A 16,588-nucleotide genomic window follows, 5' to 3' on the forward strand; every position below is an offset into this window, starting at 1 on the left:
TGACGCTGCTGAGTATCCAGTTGTGGCCAAGGATGGGGACACAGCCGCAGGACCCTGTGGGACTGCCGCTGGCTCCGAGAGGAACGCTAGCTGAAGACCTGCTTTTCCAAAGGGCGGCTCAAACTTGGCTACCCGTACACCTCCGAGCGAAACATTCCAGGTAAATCCCTTGTGTAGGTTCAGGACAAAGCCAAGACAAACGTGCCATAATTGCTGTTGTTATTTACGGTAGAATAAGCTTACCAGTATGGAGCTGCTGACGTTGTTCCTACTCAGTGCTGTGTCTCAGCATATCATTTTACTGCCTTAAATCAGCGCCAGGTAGAAGCGATGGGGTTTTATGTTTGTTATCAAAGGTGATTCTTGCTGAATTATTAAATGCCTTATAGTTTAATTTGGATAGACTTTAGCTATAAAAACTGAGATACAATTTACCCTTAAGACTTTGTGACCCGAGAGGAAGAAACTAGAGAATTGTCAGGGTTTTTATTACTTTGGGCTTTCTCTGCATTATATTTTTTTTCTGATTAAATCCATGTGCGGACATACTTCTACCAGAGATGGTGTGTTAAGCTAAAAAAAGGCGGCCTTTGCCCTCTGAAATAAGCATTCATACAAAGTATTTATTGCACTGCACATTCCCACTCTCTTACGCCCCACTAATTGAAAATAATCCCTTATTTGTCATCCTCTAGCCTAGAAAGGTAATTGGGAAAAAAACCCTCCGTGCCAGAGCTCCACCTATCAGAAAGACAGGCGCTGAAAAACGGAATTAATGACTGTAGTACTCACCAGGGATGGATTACCCAGCCAGCTCATCAGCCCGGCTCATTGTTATTAGAATAGTCCATTACCATATATGCATTTTTAACTGTTTTCCCAGGACTGAAATTAAGTGAGTATATGCAAGTAGCACTGGCCAGATACCTTTTATTTTTCCATAAAACAGACCTGATGATTTAGAAAATGTCTAGATAATAGGCCCACAGAAAGCAAAAGGAGTTTAATGTTCAAGACCACTTAGAAGCAGTGGGTACATGTTAAGCACTCTCTCTCCAGTGCACGTTAAATTATCTCCGATACCTATTACAGTCACCACAGGCATATTCAGCTATAGAAATCAGCCTCCTGGATTTAAAAAAAATTACATTTTTATGGATGAACGCATTGCTATAACCCCGCGATTTAGAACAAAACTTCAATTTAATAACTCAAAGGGGAGAGATTGTACTATCTGCTCTCTTCAGGCTGTTCTCATCAGTAGCATAGCTCACCCACCACAGCAGAGGAAGACCAAGCTGTAGCCTTTATCACCGCATGTTGACAGACCACGAAACTCCCGAAAGGATGAAAGATAAATACAGGTGAGATTAGCACTCAGTGAAGGTGGCAGCATCATTTATGTACCTTTCATGTTATGTGACCTAAAGTTACATATGTTGAAAGTACTATCTGATATATATAAATATTTTATTTATATCCTGAATTATTTTCTTAATTATAAAACACTTCCTAGAAATGCTATAAGCCTGTACTTCTCAACTCCCCCATCCAATAAAGTACTCTTATACACTTGGAATTACAGGCAATGGTTTGCAGTTCTGTTTTGGTAACACCTTTTGTAGTTGTGTGTTACAATGATGCGCTTACTCATTTTAGCATGCTGTAACAGGTAATTCAACGGCAGACTTACCGTAACATTGTAATTTCTAGTCCTACAAAAAGTCTCACAAATTGCAGAAGCAAAGCGAAATAGAATGAAAGGTGACACATAATGCCATTTTTTTGCAAAAGAATGACAAAAGGCTAAGTGGAAGAAGCAGCCACCATTTAAACACACCTAGCTGTTGCCACAGAAATACAAACAAATTGGAGCAGAACTGTTGAAAGAAAAAAAGCTGGATGATATCAATTTAATGTGCTACAGCTGCAGCCATTACATTTCGAGGAAGTGGCAATTTTATTTTTTTTTCTGTATGAACAACTTACTGGTAATTGCCATCAATCACTCTTGATTGGGGAAAAAACCCTAGGTAAGAATTCTGGAGGGGTAGCTTTATAAACCTGCAAGAAAGTGTTTAGTTGGCCATTTGACTAACATGGGCTGCACTATTTTTCTTTGAGGGGTTTGTGGTTTTTCTTTTTCTTGCTCTTTACTTTTCCCATGGTAACTTTAGGCCGGGTGTTAAAACTAGAAGAGAGGACAAACCAGGATGTTAAACCAACATATAAATCTGTGGTTCACCTGCCCCCACAGCACTCTGTAGCATTCTGTCCCCCTCATCAGAAGAGTACGACAAACCTAGAAAAGCCCCTATACAGGCAAAGCTGACGGTTTTTCATCATCATATTCATCAATGAGTAACTGTTTAAGCTGTTTGTCTCTTCTAGATTTAATGTGCATGCACTGAATGCTATAGAGGTCTACTGAATTAGGAGCTGTATTGAAAGGCTGGATGGTGGCAGGCTGTTCACCATCTTGCCTAACGTAAGAACTAGGAGCAAACATGAAGCTGGGGAAGAAGTTTTAAAAAAAAAACCCTCAAAGTGGTGGCTCTTAACGTGGTGGAGGGAAAAAAAAATATCTGTGGAACTCCTCTAACTAAAAAATGTGGGTGCCAAAAGTTTATTTATACAGACAAGTTCACAGATGAGAAATCCACTCAAAGTTTTGTATATAGAGGAACTTACACAGGGCTCTGGGAGCGCTTTAAATTGAAAATAGAGGTTGGAAGAATATTAGGGGAGCAAATGCCACCTACACTTCCTTTGTTTTCTCTTATTTTCCTGGGAGCTGGTTACAGGCACTTGTGGAGTAGGATTCTGGGCAAGACTGACCTCAGTCTGCCCCAACAGAGCCACTCTTAGGTGAGTGCACCATTGCATTGTTACTGGATGGAGGACTTTCAGATTCAGTTGCTATTAAGGTGTCAGCAAGGATAAAGGAGTCTTAAGGATTGAGTGGAAGGGGTTTTTGAGTCTGTTAGTGATTTAAAAGGAATCTAAGTAAGGGAAGCAATTTTATTGTAGACAGCAACATACTAACTAAACCTGAAATAAATATGAGCAAGCCTGCAAACCTACAACACTTCTTGCTCTGCTACTGAAAGACTTTTTAATACAGATAAGAACTCAGGACTTAACAGTTAACAGAAACACCGATAGATACTGACAGTAGCCCTAGTTCAGCAGTCTTACTGACACCAAAAAGCAATGCCTTGATTTCTGGTTGTCAAAGACCCCATAAAAGAAAGAACTCATAATAGAATGATGCCCGATTTGGACAGTCGTTAAAAGGATGAAGCGCACACTTCATTCAGAAAGGACATAAGCCTAGGTGTTCAACCAACATATAACCAATAACACTGTATACCTGACTGATTTCAGATTATGGTTTCTCCTTCAATGCCTAAAAGCAGTACTTGGGCACCTAGTCACAGACAGAAGGGAATGCAAACTTGATCAGGTCTTTAATGAGTGTTGAATTTAACTCAAAAGGCCCACAAGCAGCTACAAATATTATGCTAAATTTTATCAGAGCTAACAGGAGTCCAAAGAAAGCCCACTAAGAGATATACGTGTAATCCTACAGAGAACAAAGTCACTGCAGAAAAAGCCTTTTATTAGACTTTTACAAAGTAAGTTGTAAAAAAAAAAATAATTCACCTCATATGGGATATAAGCAATATATAAACTTACACATTCCTACATACTACTTCAGACTCGTCATTTGTCCGTTACTTTCTTCAAAGAGAAAGAACACCTGCGCTTCTACGTCAGAAAACAGATGAAGGCTCACCTATGTTTCTTCGTGCTCTGCTGACTTCAATCCTAAAAAGCAGATGGTGCAACAACAGTAGATTCACAGAGGTTACAGTTTCCTGCTACACTTTCTCTAGCAGCAAATTCTCTTTATCAAGTTAGTTTGTCCGTCCATGTGTGTGTGTGTGTCCGCCAATCTGTCGTTCCTGTTCTGCCACCACCCAGTTATACTGGTTTCACTCTTGAGAGAAATTTTGTTTTTCTCTTTTTAAAGCCAAAATGATTTCGTTGTTTCTGTTCGATGAACAGCCCCACTAAATCAACACAACTGAGGAGCAAATAATGTCTAGGTGAGTAAGGGCTGAGGAATTTCACACCATCTGGGACATCATAATGGGGAACTGCATTCTCAGATTTTGCCATCTCTTTGAAATATCAACAGTTCATATTTCATTAGCCCAATACCTTCCACAATGCTAGAATCATGCTGATGCAGTTCGGAAATCATAGAAAAACCTTCACAGAACCAGAACACTTTTATTATAGTGTTTAGAGAAGTAATCATCATGTATCATCCAAAATTGTTCTCAAAACTAAAATTTAGATTTAGCTTATCAATGTGATCAATTGCATCTTAGTAAACAATACAATTATGCACAGTTATCTTCCATTAAGAAATACTGTAAAATATATACAAATGTTGTTTCAGGCAAATGTCCTTTTTGCAAGTGCGCAAGTTGCATTTACTGAACAAGTGCATTTCTGAACTTCAGCGTTGAGTCCCATCAAGTGTACACAGAGGTCTCACCATAGTGTTTTGTGAAACCATCATAATTACAGGTTTACTCACCTTTCAAAGACTCATTCTGAAAAAAAATAATAATCACAAAGGTACAAGATTTATATACATAAAGGCACAGCAATTCTGTTGAAAACAGCTATGCTACAGTACAATAGAGTTCAATTGGTGCCTTTCATGCAACAAAGTTCACTAACAAATTTAAATCCTCTTCCCATAAAATTAACTGCACAAGGACCGTATCCTTCCCTTTCGGTAAAAAGAATAACCAGCCATTATTTACTCAACCCGGAGTAACTACAGAAACTTGAAAAAAATACATAAAATACTTTTTCTTTCTGCCTAAACTTGCTCAACTTTCAAGGCTATTTCTCATCAAAAGAAAAAAAAGAGTTTCCAACTAAGAGCAAAGGTGAAGTTTCACTTGTGCTAAGATGACAGACTAAGCATTTTTCTATAGTTATAGTTTTATAAAAAATTATATATATTATATAGGTGCTGTCCTAGGAGGCACCACCACCAGCCACAGAACAGCCAACGCTAAAGATAGATCGGGAACCAAGATAGAAGTAAACTTTGAATTCAGAGGACAGACTCAGATCAGGTATAAGTGAATTTATCATTAGAGCTACATCCCCGGTTGGGCCTGGGCTCAAACAGACTCCATGCAACGGGCACCCCAACTGTACACTGATTCAAAATATTCTCCCCTTCTCCTTCCCCCAGTACCAACTTCAAGCTGTCATTTCTGAAGCTTCAGAGTTTTCCGAGACGTCAATTGCATTGAAAGAGTATTTGCACTTTTTACAGCTGTCTGCAGTTGAGTAATTAGAAGGCAGACTGTATATTGCTATCAAGCTAATCGACCCCCAAAGCTTTGAGCTGTCGTTCAATCTCTTCATCTGATATGGTAGCAGCTTTTGACGTTGATGCAGATGGTAAGCCTCTGGCAGCTGACGGAGCTTTGGCCATCTAAAAGAAGACAGGAAGTTTGCTTCAGTCAAAATAATATGTGTTATGACAAGCTGAATTCTAGAATAAAACTGTAAAATAAAGGCTGCTAGAATAAACTATTTAAGAAAAGGGAATGAAGGGGAAGAGCACATGGACTGGGTAAAAACAGCCATACCTTTCCAGAGATTTCAATTCCAATCTCATCAAGCACTTGGTTAACAATATCTTGGCTTTCCTCCTCTTCATCAGAAGCATCAAAAATGTCATCCAGAGTATCATTAACTTAGAAGAAAGAAAAAAAAATTAAATCCACACTGCATTAAGCAAAAGGTTTACTAATGTAGTAGTAAAACCACTGTGTAAGATACCAACAGAAAGCACCTGTATATTGGGGAGGCTTTCTTACCTCTGCCTTGCAAAGCCCGCGAGTACAGCTAAAGCAACAACAGGGTAAGGCATGACTGCTTTTATAGAAATGTTTAGTTTCACCAAAATAGTTCAGTTGCCCAATCCCCCCCGCTACTAGATTTTCACATTTCTTAAAAACATCATCCACAGTTCCACAAAAACCCCTCTCCTCTTTTTCCTCCAAATGAGTTGTGAAATTGTCAACTACTCAACTAATTTCTGAATTGCAACAATACAGTTCTGCGCAGCTGAGGTGTTTGCATATTGCTCAACGATATCGTTTGGAGTCTGTGCTACTTACTATGGCCACCACCGTGGCAGGGATTAGAACAGGAAGGAGACTGGGCTAGCAACACCAGGAAGTTTGGTATGACATAGCAGACAGTGGACAGATGCAACTGGGAACAAGACACTTGCTACCCCCTCAAGACGTTTCTGGCTTAAAGTAAAAACAAGGAGGCAAAACCATCCCATACCACCATGTATGTAAAGCTGAGAATATCAATAATATCTAAATTAAGTGTCCAGTCCCAGAAGAAAAAGTACATGCAGAACTGTCAGCTAGGGGAAGGGCAAATTTTCAAGCCCCCCTACCAGTTATGCCAACAAGGTTTTGAACTGGTCTCAAACCCTCTTCCCTTCCAGTATGTCCTTTCTAGAAGCATGAAGATGAGAAGGAACGGGTTCTATATTTAGTAACTAGAGCTATTAAAAGGCTCAGTCTCCCTGCTCAGACATACATTGTTTTCTTCGCTCTTCATTTTTGCTGTCAATCTTATTAATTGTGGAAATAAAACTTCAAGCATCAGTATTTCTAGACTGGTTCTACCCTTCCAAGAGCACTGTGGGCTGCAGCTAGCTGTTCCCTGCAGTGCAGAACTTACTCATTTCTTCAGTCATTTCCATCTTCATGTTCTCCTTCTGGAAATTCTGCATAGTTTGTAGTGTCTTTTGTGGATCCATTTTCTTATTGACTGCTTGCATTGTCTATTAATATTGGAAAAAAACGCCTTTAGTAAATACCAATATATACATTAAGAAGGAATAAGACTTTTCTAATTTAAAAAAGCCCTTCAGTCCAAATTTCACTTTCCTTGCCTCTTTACATCCCATGAGAACTGTAGATGCACAACAGACCAACAGTAGACTGTGCACCTAGTAAGAAATATTGCTATCTACTACCCCAATACACATGCTTTTAAACGTATGCATCTTTCTTACACCACAGCCCTTCTCCTGGCCTTGTATTATGAAAAAATCTGCCTGATCTAAATGAAAAAAAATAGAACAACACTTCTTAACTTGCAGGCTATAAACTTCAAAGAGGTAAATGGTTGCAGGTCTTTTATTCAGTAAGGAACATTTATTTGAACCACCACTAGAGGACAGGCATTAAATTGCAATTGTTTCTTTATGTTATAATTTAACAAAAAGTTTACTTTTCTCTAATAAGCAAATGTCAGAGTGTTCAGGAAGTACGTATTAGCTTCGGGTGAACTCTTGTAATGGGTAGAGATCTTTCTATGACAGTGTAATAAAGTTAATCTGTTTTACCACAAGTATGCAGCACTGCATTTGCAGGCATCAGTAATTTTTTTTTTTCTTTCCTAAGCAGCAAGCTACTGTATCTCTCATGGGACATCAAAATCTAAATGTAGACATGAGCAATTCAAAACTAAAGTTTAACCATCTCTGAGAGGATAAAAAGTTGGTTAATTAAAAGGGATGCTATCAAGCTACTACAGCTGCTATTTGCTTCATAGAAGCTCTTCTGCCTTCATGTCTGTGTGATAATGTATTATGTTTCTAATGTTACTTGAATTTTAAAGACTGTGTTCATAGTCACATTATTTGAATTTTAAAAGTTGTTCTGGACTTAGAAGGTGATGATTCTTTAGCATTCTTTTACAAGTTACAGATGGACATAAACATTATTTGTACGAAACTGATACAGAGTTTATATATCTTTAGAAAATAAGGCTCAGAAGCATGATTAAAAGAAACAGGTAACTATTAACTGGATTTTACTATGTCCAAAATTAGTGCCATACATGCTAAAAAAGTGTATAGAAAATACTTGGAAAGCTTTGCATTCATGTATTTGTCTTGCTTGTTGAGGCAACTGATTCCACATGTTTTTCACTGGTGGTTGTATGAGATCAAGAGTAGTTTACAAGCTTTGAAATGAACAACAGAATACTTTTCTTTTTTAAGCATCCCATGCTGATAAAGCAAAATACTCACTTTAAAAGTGACCAAAAGAATTTAACGCCTTCCTCCCCAATAATGTTACACAAACTAGTCCACAGAAGTACCTGCCGTGTTTCAAAAATCATCACTTTTCTGGATGCTAGTTAATTTATTTGTTTAAAATTTTGGGGGTTTCTACTCACTTAACCTTCATAATTAGTCTAGGGACACTTTGGTTTTGAGAAATTTAACTTGTTTAACTTGAGCAGCTGTGCAGTCAGACAAGCCCCCCCCTTGCGGGTTAGCCATGGAGGATGGGAAGTTTGCTACGGAGCCACAACTTTTTGTCACTGAACAGCTGCTATCTGCCAACATACTGCTTCTAAAAGATATCCAACAGCAAAGCCTTAGCAGTAACTACTTTCCACACCAAGCTGTGTTCCATTACTGTGTTTAACTGGCATGTAACTTGGACTGTGATAAAAGCACAACTTGTCTACAATGATGCATGCTAATTCTGTTTCCTACACCTCAAGCTGAACAATCCTTCTTGCCAAAAGCAAACTCCCTATTTACCAATTCAGGCAAATAGGAGAAAGTTAACCACCACCCTTGGGTAACTGAGGTTTTCCAGACTCTTATGAGATGATTTTTGTCAGAAAACTTAACGCAATACTGTTTGCTTAGAGCACAGAGAGGGAAATGACAGGGAATTCAGATTAGATTTCCTTAGGAACTTAAGATCCAAAGCAATAACCTACTTTTTGTACAAGCCATAAAGCTACTGTGACACACTGCCTTGATTTCTAGACGAAACATGCCCTACTTTTTCCCCAGTAAAAACTGCTTGTGACAAGATAATACAGGCAAGACACTGCAGAGGCATAGTTTGGGTTTTTTTGTGTACAGAGTTCTTCCACTGGCATTTGACAGATGTCTAGCCCCAGAAAACAGGCTTATGTGCTAACTGACTGGATTGACTACACAAAAATTTCATAGTATGAATCAAATTACATTTCCCTACTGTATCCTCAACACCATTTGAGGTATTAAGCAGTAAGTTTTATCCCTTCAATTATCTTATACAAAATAAAACAACTTAACTTTTGTAACCATATGCTGCATTTTAATGTAAAAAAATGTCTTGTAATGCCTTACTTTTGCTGTAGTTGACATAGCTCCTGCCATCTTCATCTGAGAGTTCATCACCTTCGTTTGAGTCGACATAGAAGTGACTTTAGAGCTGACAGCGTATGTTCGATTTTTCTGCTTCCGCAGTTGCACAAGTTGTTTTGCTAGAACTTTACAGGCTTCTTTGTTACCAGTCTTAGCCATTTTCTTTATTTCCAGTTCCTGTTAAAAAAGGTGTAAGATTAATTCTATAGAATTTTCATTCAAACAAAGACTATAATTATGCCTTAACAAAAATAATTAAATTCCAGAAGTGATCCTCTTATTTTTTTTAAAGACATTTAAAGTTATATAAATAGTCTCCCTTGCTTTTCTGCCAAGGCTGTTTAGTAGAATAAACACAATGCTGCTATGACTTGACCAGAAGAAAAAAAAAAACCAAACAAAAAACAAAAGAAAACTGAATTATGGCATGGTAGCACACAGTGCCCCAAAGGACTTCAACTTTGCATAACTTCATATTCACTTACACATGCACATACAATTCCGTATCTGGACAGGGAATAACACTTGACACACCCCACCCCCCAAATGAAGAAATTATTACAGCCGGCCAACTATTACTGCCATGACTCTAATCATCTTTGATTTCTTGCATTCACGGGCAACCAAGCCACATCGCCCATGGAAGAAACAGGGCGTTCATAGCTTCTTTTTAACACTTTTTCAGCCTCGAAAGAACCTCGCAACCTTTTCGGGGAAGAAGCAGGTAAAGTTAGATGAACAGTAATTACAGACTGCTTGCCCACATAATTTAGCTGAACATAAAACATAATAAAAGTAGCATAATTTGTATACAATAACGTGTTTAAACCTTAAGACAGACACTTCTGGATTAAAAAAAACCCACCCTAATCTATCAATTCAAGTAGAAATAGCAAGTTATTTAGCAAAGAGGTACCAGCAAAATGTTTGGCATAAATAATCTTGACAGCTGGGATTTTTCAGTATACTTTCTGATTTGGGACTTGGTAATACAAACTTTTCAACTAATTTTTCCTTTTCAGCCTTTTTGAGGTGAGCTTGCCATAGTATTTCAGTTCTTTGTATATGTGCAATTGTATATTTTGATTGTTATCATTAAGTAAAAGCAACCTTTAAAGACCAGCTTTCTCTTTATGATTCTTCTGGAGAACCTGCCTGCTACAGGAATACAGTTACTTTATGTGCACTGGTAGTCCAGAGAACTGTACTTATAAGAAGATACATTGCTCTGAAAAGGTAAATACTTATCGCCAGGATATGCAAAACAGTCACGTTTAAAGGCAAGTTTAAACTGAACCACTGCATTAGCTTTACCACTAAGAAAGATGATGGTTAAGTTTACTACAGAGATGGCACTGGCACAAGATCTTCTCTGTACAACCATGTTTTCTGAGAGGTTGTGTCATACATACTATTTTTAATCCAAGAAGGTACAGATCAGCAAATAAGGAGGACGAGAATGTTCAAACATTAGAGGCCTGAAACAGCTGTAAAACTGCCCTCTTTGTAAGTAGCTCACAGAGGCCACAAAACCAAATTTCTATACATGTCCAGAATATTATCTCCTTTTTTCATACCTCAAGTATTGTGAAGGATAGGAAGGATTAGTTTGCCCACTACCAAACACTAGTTTCCCCGCTTGTTTTAACAGCAAACATTTGGAAACATGGTTTTTCTCACTGAGATGAAATAACTAAGTAGTGTTTATAACCTGACTTTCAAAGCTATTTACAAACCTACACCAACCACTGCTAAATCACTGCAGATAATCCAGCTGCAGAAATCAAACCCTACATACAGATGGCTTTATTCTTGAGAATTTGGGTAAAGAGCTGCAACACAATATTTGCTTTTGGGAGGGGCAAGCTTATTAAAGTCAGTTATGTTCTTCTGGAAAAAAAATTAATCAAAACAGTCATATGAGTTTACTGAACTGAAACAGAACTGTCTGCATACTTTAAGGTATCTTTATACACAGAATTAATATAATCAGGTTTTCTCATAGTTAAGGGGAAAAAAACCAAAAACAAACCTTTCCAAAGAAAGTACATAACAAAATGTTCTGAGATTGACTGACAAGCCCTTGGTTGTTTCTCACCTGATCTGACTCTGAAAATTAATATTCATTGTCTGTTGATCCTCTCATCCTAACAGCAAATTTTAACTTTTTCAAAGATGTAATTCACCACTTTTCTTCTTCTCCTCAGAAATCCAACATTTCTAAAGCAATTTACTGTAGCAATCAAAACTTCAACCTCAGTATTCATGAAAATTAGGGTTATTTCCAGAGTCAGAATATTTCATACTGTAAAATGTCTTCTCCAAGTAACCTATTCTGTCTTACATGTTCAAGGCTTCCAGAACCAATTTCTCTGATCTCTTTTAGTTTACTATTCCCAGCTCTTGGTATTCATGCAACCTGCTGCCACGAAACACCACCTCAATAGCTACTGAAACAGGGGCAGGATTTGCATAGCTTTTCCCACAGTCTGAGCATGTCTTCATGCATCAAACCCCACCATCTGTCACATCCATTTATCCAGTTGTACTACCACACAGGTGCAACATCCATTCACTAAATACTTGATAGCTCACACACACTTAAGTTTTAAATAGATCTTAATTTAGGCAGACAGTTTTACTATTATTAGCTGGTTTTAGAGAAGTTCCATATGAACGGAAAATAACAAGCTCAAGGGGTACTCATGATACCCTGTGTTTTATATGATAGCACTGACACTTCTTTTAGCTTTTCCACCAGAAGATCACTGACTTATAAGCCTGTTAGAACAAACCTTCTGAAAGATAGAGAATGCTAAAAACGGAAGCGAAAAATGAATGCAGCTATTTTATCTAAACACATTGATTCAAGCTTTTCCTATATTAAAGACCAAGATTCACTTTTAGACAGCGAAGTTTTTCTGACCTTTAATAAATGAAAAGTCAAAAAGGGAAAGGCAACTTTTGTAGTGTTTCAATTATTATACGTTGAGTTGTATCTTTAGCACTTTGCAAGTTTCCTGTTATATGGGGTGGGGTGTGGGGGGGCGTATTTGTTCTTAGAAAGTAAAATAAAGTTCCGTGCTCTACTTACCAGTTGTTTTTCCTGTTTTTCGAGTGCTGCTCTATCTCTGGTTATAGCCCTTTGTGTACCTCTTAACTCTCGATTTTGCTCCTTTATTATATCTGGAAAAAAAATATTTATAGCTGGGTAAAGTTTTCAATACTACATACACATCTTATCTGCTAAGCACCCTGCAGACATGCAGTATGTTTGACAGCCTCCTTTTGTTCAGGATGAACTGTCAGCATTTCAAATATATGAAATATTAGGAAAACACAGTTTTATGTATACAATATATGATTAAGTTTCAGCAGCAGAGGCCATACAACATAAGAAAAAGGCTACTTTACCTAGTTATGTTGCACCATAACAAGAGCCTTAACCACACAGTAACTTAGTTATGCATGCTTTTCTGCAAGTTCAACACTAACTCGTCAATAACACATTCACTGTCAGCCCACTGCTTTCAGCCAGGCCTAAATGCAACAGGTAGATCAGCTGAAGAAACCTTAGACACAGATCTCCAAGCAGTTAAGGAGTTCCGAAGTCCATTAAAACAGCGAAGATACTCCTAGATGCAAGTCCTGGATCTTGTTCTTCTCTGTCCTTACTCTGGTTTGACAGAGATTACTCTCCTCCACAAATGTACCATGCAGCCCAACTTCAAGTCAGACTATAAAGCAACAGCGTTCAAACTTTTTCAATTAGCAGATGCTTAAGAATATTAGGATGTAAAAGTGGAGGCCTTCATAGCAAATTTAACTTTCCTGACAACTGACATAGCCAGCAGAAGCTTGAAAATTGTCTGTCAGGTAAAACATAGCAGCCTTCAAAGGCATTTGGTCCATTGTACTGTTGAAAAATTATTTACCAGTAACATCCACTTATTAAAGTATTATTTACAATACAGGCATCAATCGTACTAGCTACAATTAACTTTTGCTAGAATTTACAGCACGTGCTCAGGTGTGATTCACCCGGGCAAAGGTAGGGAGGTCTGCATCTGACTCAGCATCCTCTGACCTTTATAGAGGAAAGCAGTTAGTACTTGTAGGAAGAGATTCACCTACTTCTGATGTATGTGTGTACATGACATTAGATAAACTCCCACGCAAAGTTTAACAAAAGCACTGTCACATAAACTTTGTTTAGAGCTTGCTCTTCTAACCCGCAGAAGTACCATCATGGCAGGGCACTGCTATTGTACCTACGAAGTTTGAAGCACGTGAAAAATCAATATAAATAGGCAGAATTACTAATAGAAACAATGGCACGAAGGATTAATTCTAGAAAACACAGACACCCTTTTCATTTTTTTAAGGCTTGCAATATTTTTTCTACAAACAAAAAGAAGCATTCAGATTCTTCATTCCCACAACCAGAAATACTGTTAAAATATCAATTGCTGACATTATTTCAACCTTAATAGGTTTGAATCAGAAAAAACCCCAAACTCTCAGGAGCATTTTAAAGAAGGCACATACACTACCCCCTCCCACCAATCGTTTTTGGCCAAATAAATACATATTCCAAGCAAACTCTGTGAAAGAGAGACCTGTTTTTACAGTACTACTACTGCTCCGAGAACTACACAAAAAGCATCTTCAGGAGATGTAGATTTTTCAATGGACTATAATGAAGAGCTGCAAGTTGACATGGAATGTAACGCTGCGTTCTTCACACTGGCAAAGCAGCAGTCAAAATTATTTGGTAAACGATGCTATAGGCAAGTAATTTTGAAGGTAGACAAATGTCTATTACTTGCACAGCTGCACTTGCACAAATGAAAGAAAAAGCTTAATAGCTACACAGAAGACTGTCTTTTCAAACTACAATAACTATTAAAAAAAATTTAAATCCCTTAGTGTAGAAATCCTGAGAGGTAGGAAATTCAAGATGATAACAAACAAGAACTGTACTTAAGAGTCAGGAGACAAGAAGGGTGAGCAGAATGCTTGTTTCTCATCTCACATAGTGGCTCAAACAAAGGACAGTAATAAACTGAAAGCAATAACTATGTACAGTTGCAGGCCCTTTTATATGTTTTTGCAAGCAAAGGCCAAGATAAGAATTTGGTTCTTGCTTCTCTGGGATAACTGACCGACGCAAATCTTTAGCTTTACTCCAGCAGGCAGAAGCTGGGTATTCCCCAGACAGCCTTTTGCCAACAGCCACTCCCGTGTGTCACGCTGCCGCCTCCCAAGCCAGGGTAAGGAGGAAGCACCCCCATTTCTTAAAACAGGTTGGACGAGGGACACCCAGCAGGGCTTGACCTGGCTCCTGCAATCCACCTTGGTCATGGAAGCTTAGCGCCACCTCCCTCCTCCTCCCCTCTCAGGTGCTGCACCAAAAGTGGGAAAGCATTCGATGAGTGGGAAACACATGACGCGTTCTCCCTTGGTGACACACACAACTGGTTGGCGCACAGCGTCATTTCTGGCGAGCCCTTTTTGAACGAGGACCCACCTGTGTGATGCAGGGCACCCAACACACGGGGACAGCCAGCCCCTGGGGACAGCAGGGCCCACCGTCGCCCGCGGGAGCGCTGTCAGGTCAGCGACCTTTTCTGGCCTTACTTTGGCGCCTGTTATTTCTGCACGGGTTTCAGCGACGTGCTGACAGACCGACTGCCAAACCGCCAAGCTCAACGTGACCCAGACACAAAGCACCGGGGCCCCAGCGGTGCGGGCTCGGCAGCTGCCCCAGCGGCCCCGGCTCCGGCCGCCCCGCTCGGCCGCCGCCCCCCGCCGCCCCAGCGGGCTCCCGCAGCCGGCACCGCTCGCGTCCCGCTTCGCTCTCGGCCCCCGCAACTCTTCGCGGGCCTGTTCTGCTCCCTCGCTGCCAGCCAGAGACCTTCCTCCTCCTCCCTCACGGCACAGCGGGATCACCAGGGCCCGGCTCCCGCACCCCGCCCCGGCCCGACCGCCCCGCAAGGCCCGATGCCCCGGGACCCCTCCGCCTCGCTGTCCCCGGCGGGGGCCCGGCCCAGCCCCGGGGCTCCCCCGCCGTCCCCGCCCGGCCCGAGCGCCCCCGGTGAGTCACCCCTGGCGGGCCGTGGCCTCCCCCGCTCCCAGCGACTTCCCGCTTCGCCGGGACACAGGGCCCGAGGCCGCTCCGCAGGCACCGCCAGCGCCCCCGCGCTCCCGCCGCCCCCGAGCCCGGGCCGGGGCCAGCCCCGCGGCCGGGACCGTACGAGGGCCGGGAGCTGCCTCCCCCGGGCTGCGGGAGGGGCGGCAGGGCCCCAGCCCGGGCGCCAGTGGCCCCGCGCCCCCACTCACCGTCCACAGTCTTCTTCTTGAAGAGCGAGGCCATGGCGGCAGCCAGCCCCGGAGCCGCCGGACCCCCACTGCCGCCTCAGCGGGCTCCTGCCTGCTCCTCAGGTGACCAGGAAGCGGCCGGGCCGCGCACAACCCGCCCGGCTCCGGCTCCGCCTCCCCGCCGGCGAGGGGCGGGAGGGGGCCGGGCCGGGCCGGGCCGAGCCGCCGCGCTGCGCCCGCCTCCCCCGCGGCGGCGGCTGCGGCTCGGGGTGCGGGTCCCGCCGGGGTTGCCGCGCAGCGGGGCCGCTTCTCCCCGGAGGCGTCACCGCCCGGGGCGGGGCGGGGTCCGGTTCCTCTCCGCCTGGGCTCGGTCACCGCCGGCCGCGGGAGCGGGGCAGCCCCGGGGTGTGTGTGCGGGCAGGCCGCGCCGTCGTGGGTGGGGTTTACTGGTTATTAAAAGTTAATGGCGCTCGGCAGCGCAGCGCCCTGGGCCGCCCCCCGCCCGCAGGGCACACGTGTGGGGCAGTGTCCGGCCGTGGTGCGGAGCCCCCGCGGGAGAGGGGCGCTGCCCCGCCCTGCCCCGCCCTGACCCGCCCTGCCCCGCCCTGCCCGGCAGCATGTCCCCTGCTCGAGGGGGGCCGCTACCCCAGGGTCGCTGCCACCATGCTGCCTGGGGTGTAAAGAGCGTGGAAAAAGGAGTAATAATTTTCCTGGGTTTCAGTGTCTAATTACAATCCTTAATTTTTCATAAGGCGGTTTGTAATGAGGCTGTGGTCCCATCACTGGCAGTTGCCGACATGCGCATCGTGACCTTAGGAAATAGAAAATGAGCTCCAGCAGAAAACGCGGAGCTGCTGGTTTGGATACTAGCTAGATGTACCTCCGCTTACTTCGAAGCGCTGGGGTTGGGGGTGTGTTAATTTGCAAAGGAAAACAAGTGATTGGAATATATTAATGCATTTTGATAGCTAGATATAA

The 16,588-nt window shown here is 41.9% G+C and overlaps 1 protein-coding gene across 1 annotated transcript; it reads right to left on the minus strand.

Annotated features, from left to right (window-relative positions):
* Positions 1–4,279: 4,279 nt before the first annotated feature.
* CHMP2B (charged multivesicular body protein 2B) lies at positions 4,280–15,795 on the minus strand. The gene is made up of 6 exons (XM_055802738.1): positions 15,632–15,795; positions 12,384–12,475; positions 9,272–9,466; positions 6,808–6,910; positions 5,691–5,797; positions 4,280–5,533 (listed from the first exon to the last, which is right to left on the minus strand). Exons 1-6 carry the CDS (start codon positions 15,663–15,665, stop codon positions 5,420–5,422), a joined length of 645 nt encoding a protein of 214 aa, XP_055658713.1. The 5' UTR covers positions 15,666–15,795; the 3' UTR covers positions 4,280–5,419.
* Between the last annotated feature and the right edge of the window lie 793 nt (positions 15,796–16,588).

This window comes from Falco peregrinus, chromosome 4, assembly GCF_023634155.1.
Source record: "Falco peregrinus isolate bFalPer1 chromosome 4, bFalPer1.pri, whole genome shotgun sequence".
In the NCBI taxonomy this organism is placed as follows: Eukaryota; Metazoa; Chordata; class Aves; order Falconiformes; family Falconidae; genus Falco; species Falco peregrinus.

Bases quoted from the DNA above. Each gene is read 5' to 3' on its own strand.
- CHMP2B (XM_055802738.1), bottom strand. From the start codon at position 15,665: ATGGCCTCGCTCTTCAAGAAGAAGACTGTGGACG. The intron at 9,467-12,383 runs GTAAGTAGAGCA...CTTTTTTAACAG, and splicing joins AAAAACAGGAAAAACAACTG to GAACTGGAAATAAAGAAAAT. The intron at 5,798-6,807 runs GTAAGTTCTGCA...CTTTCTTCTAAG, and splicing joins GGAAATGACTGAAGAAATGA to TTAATGATACTCTGGATGAC.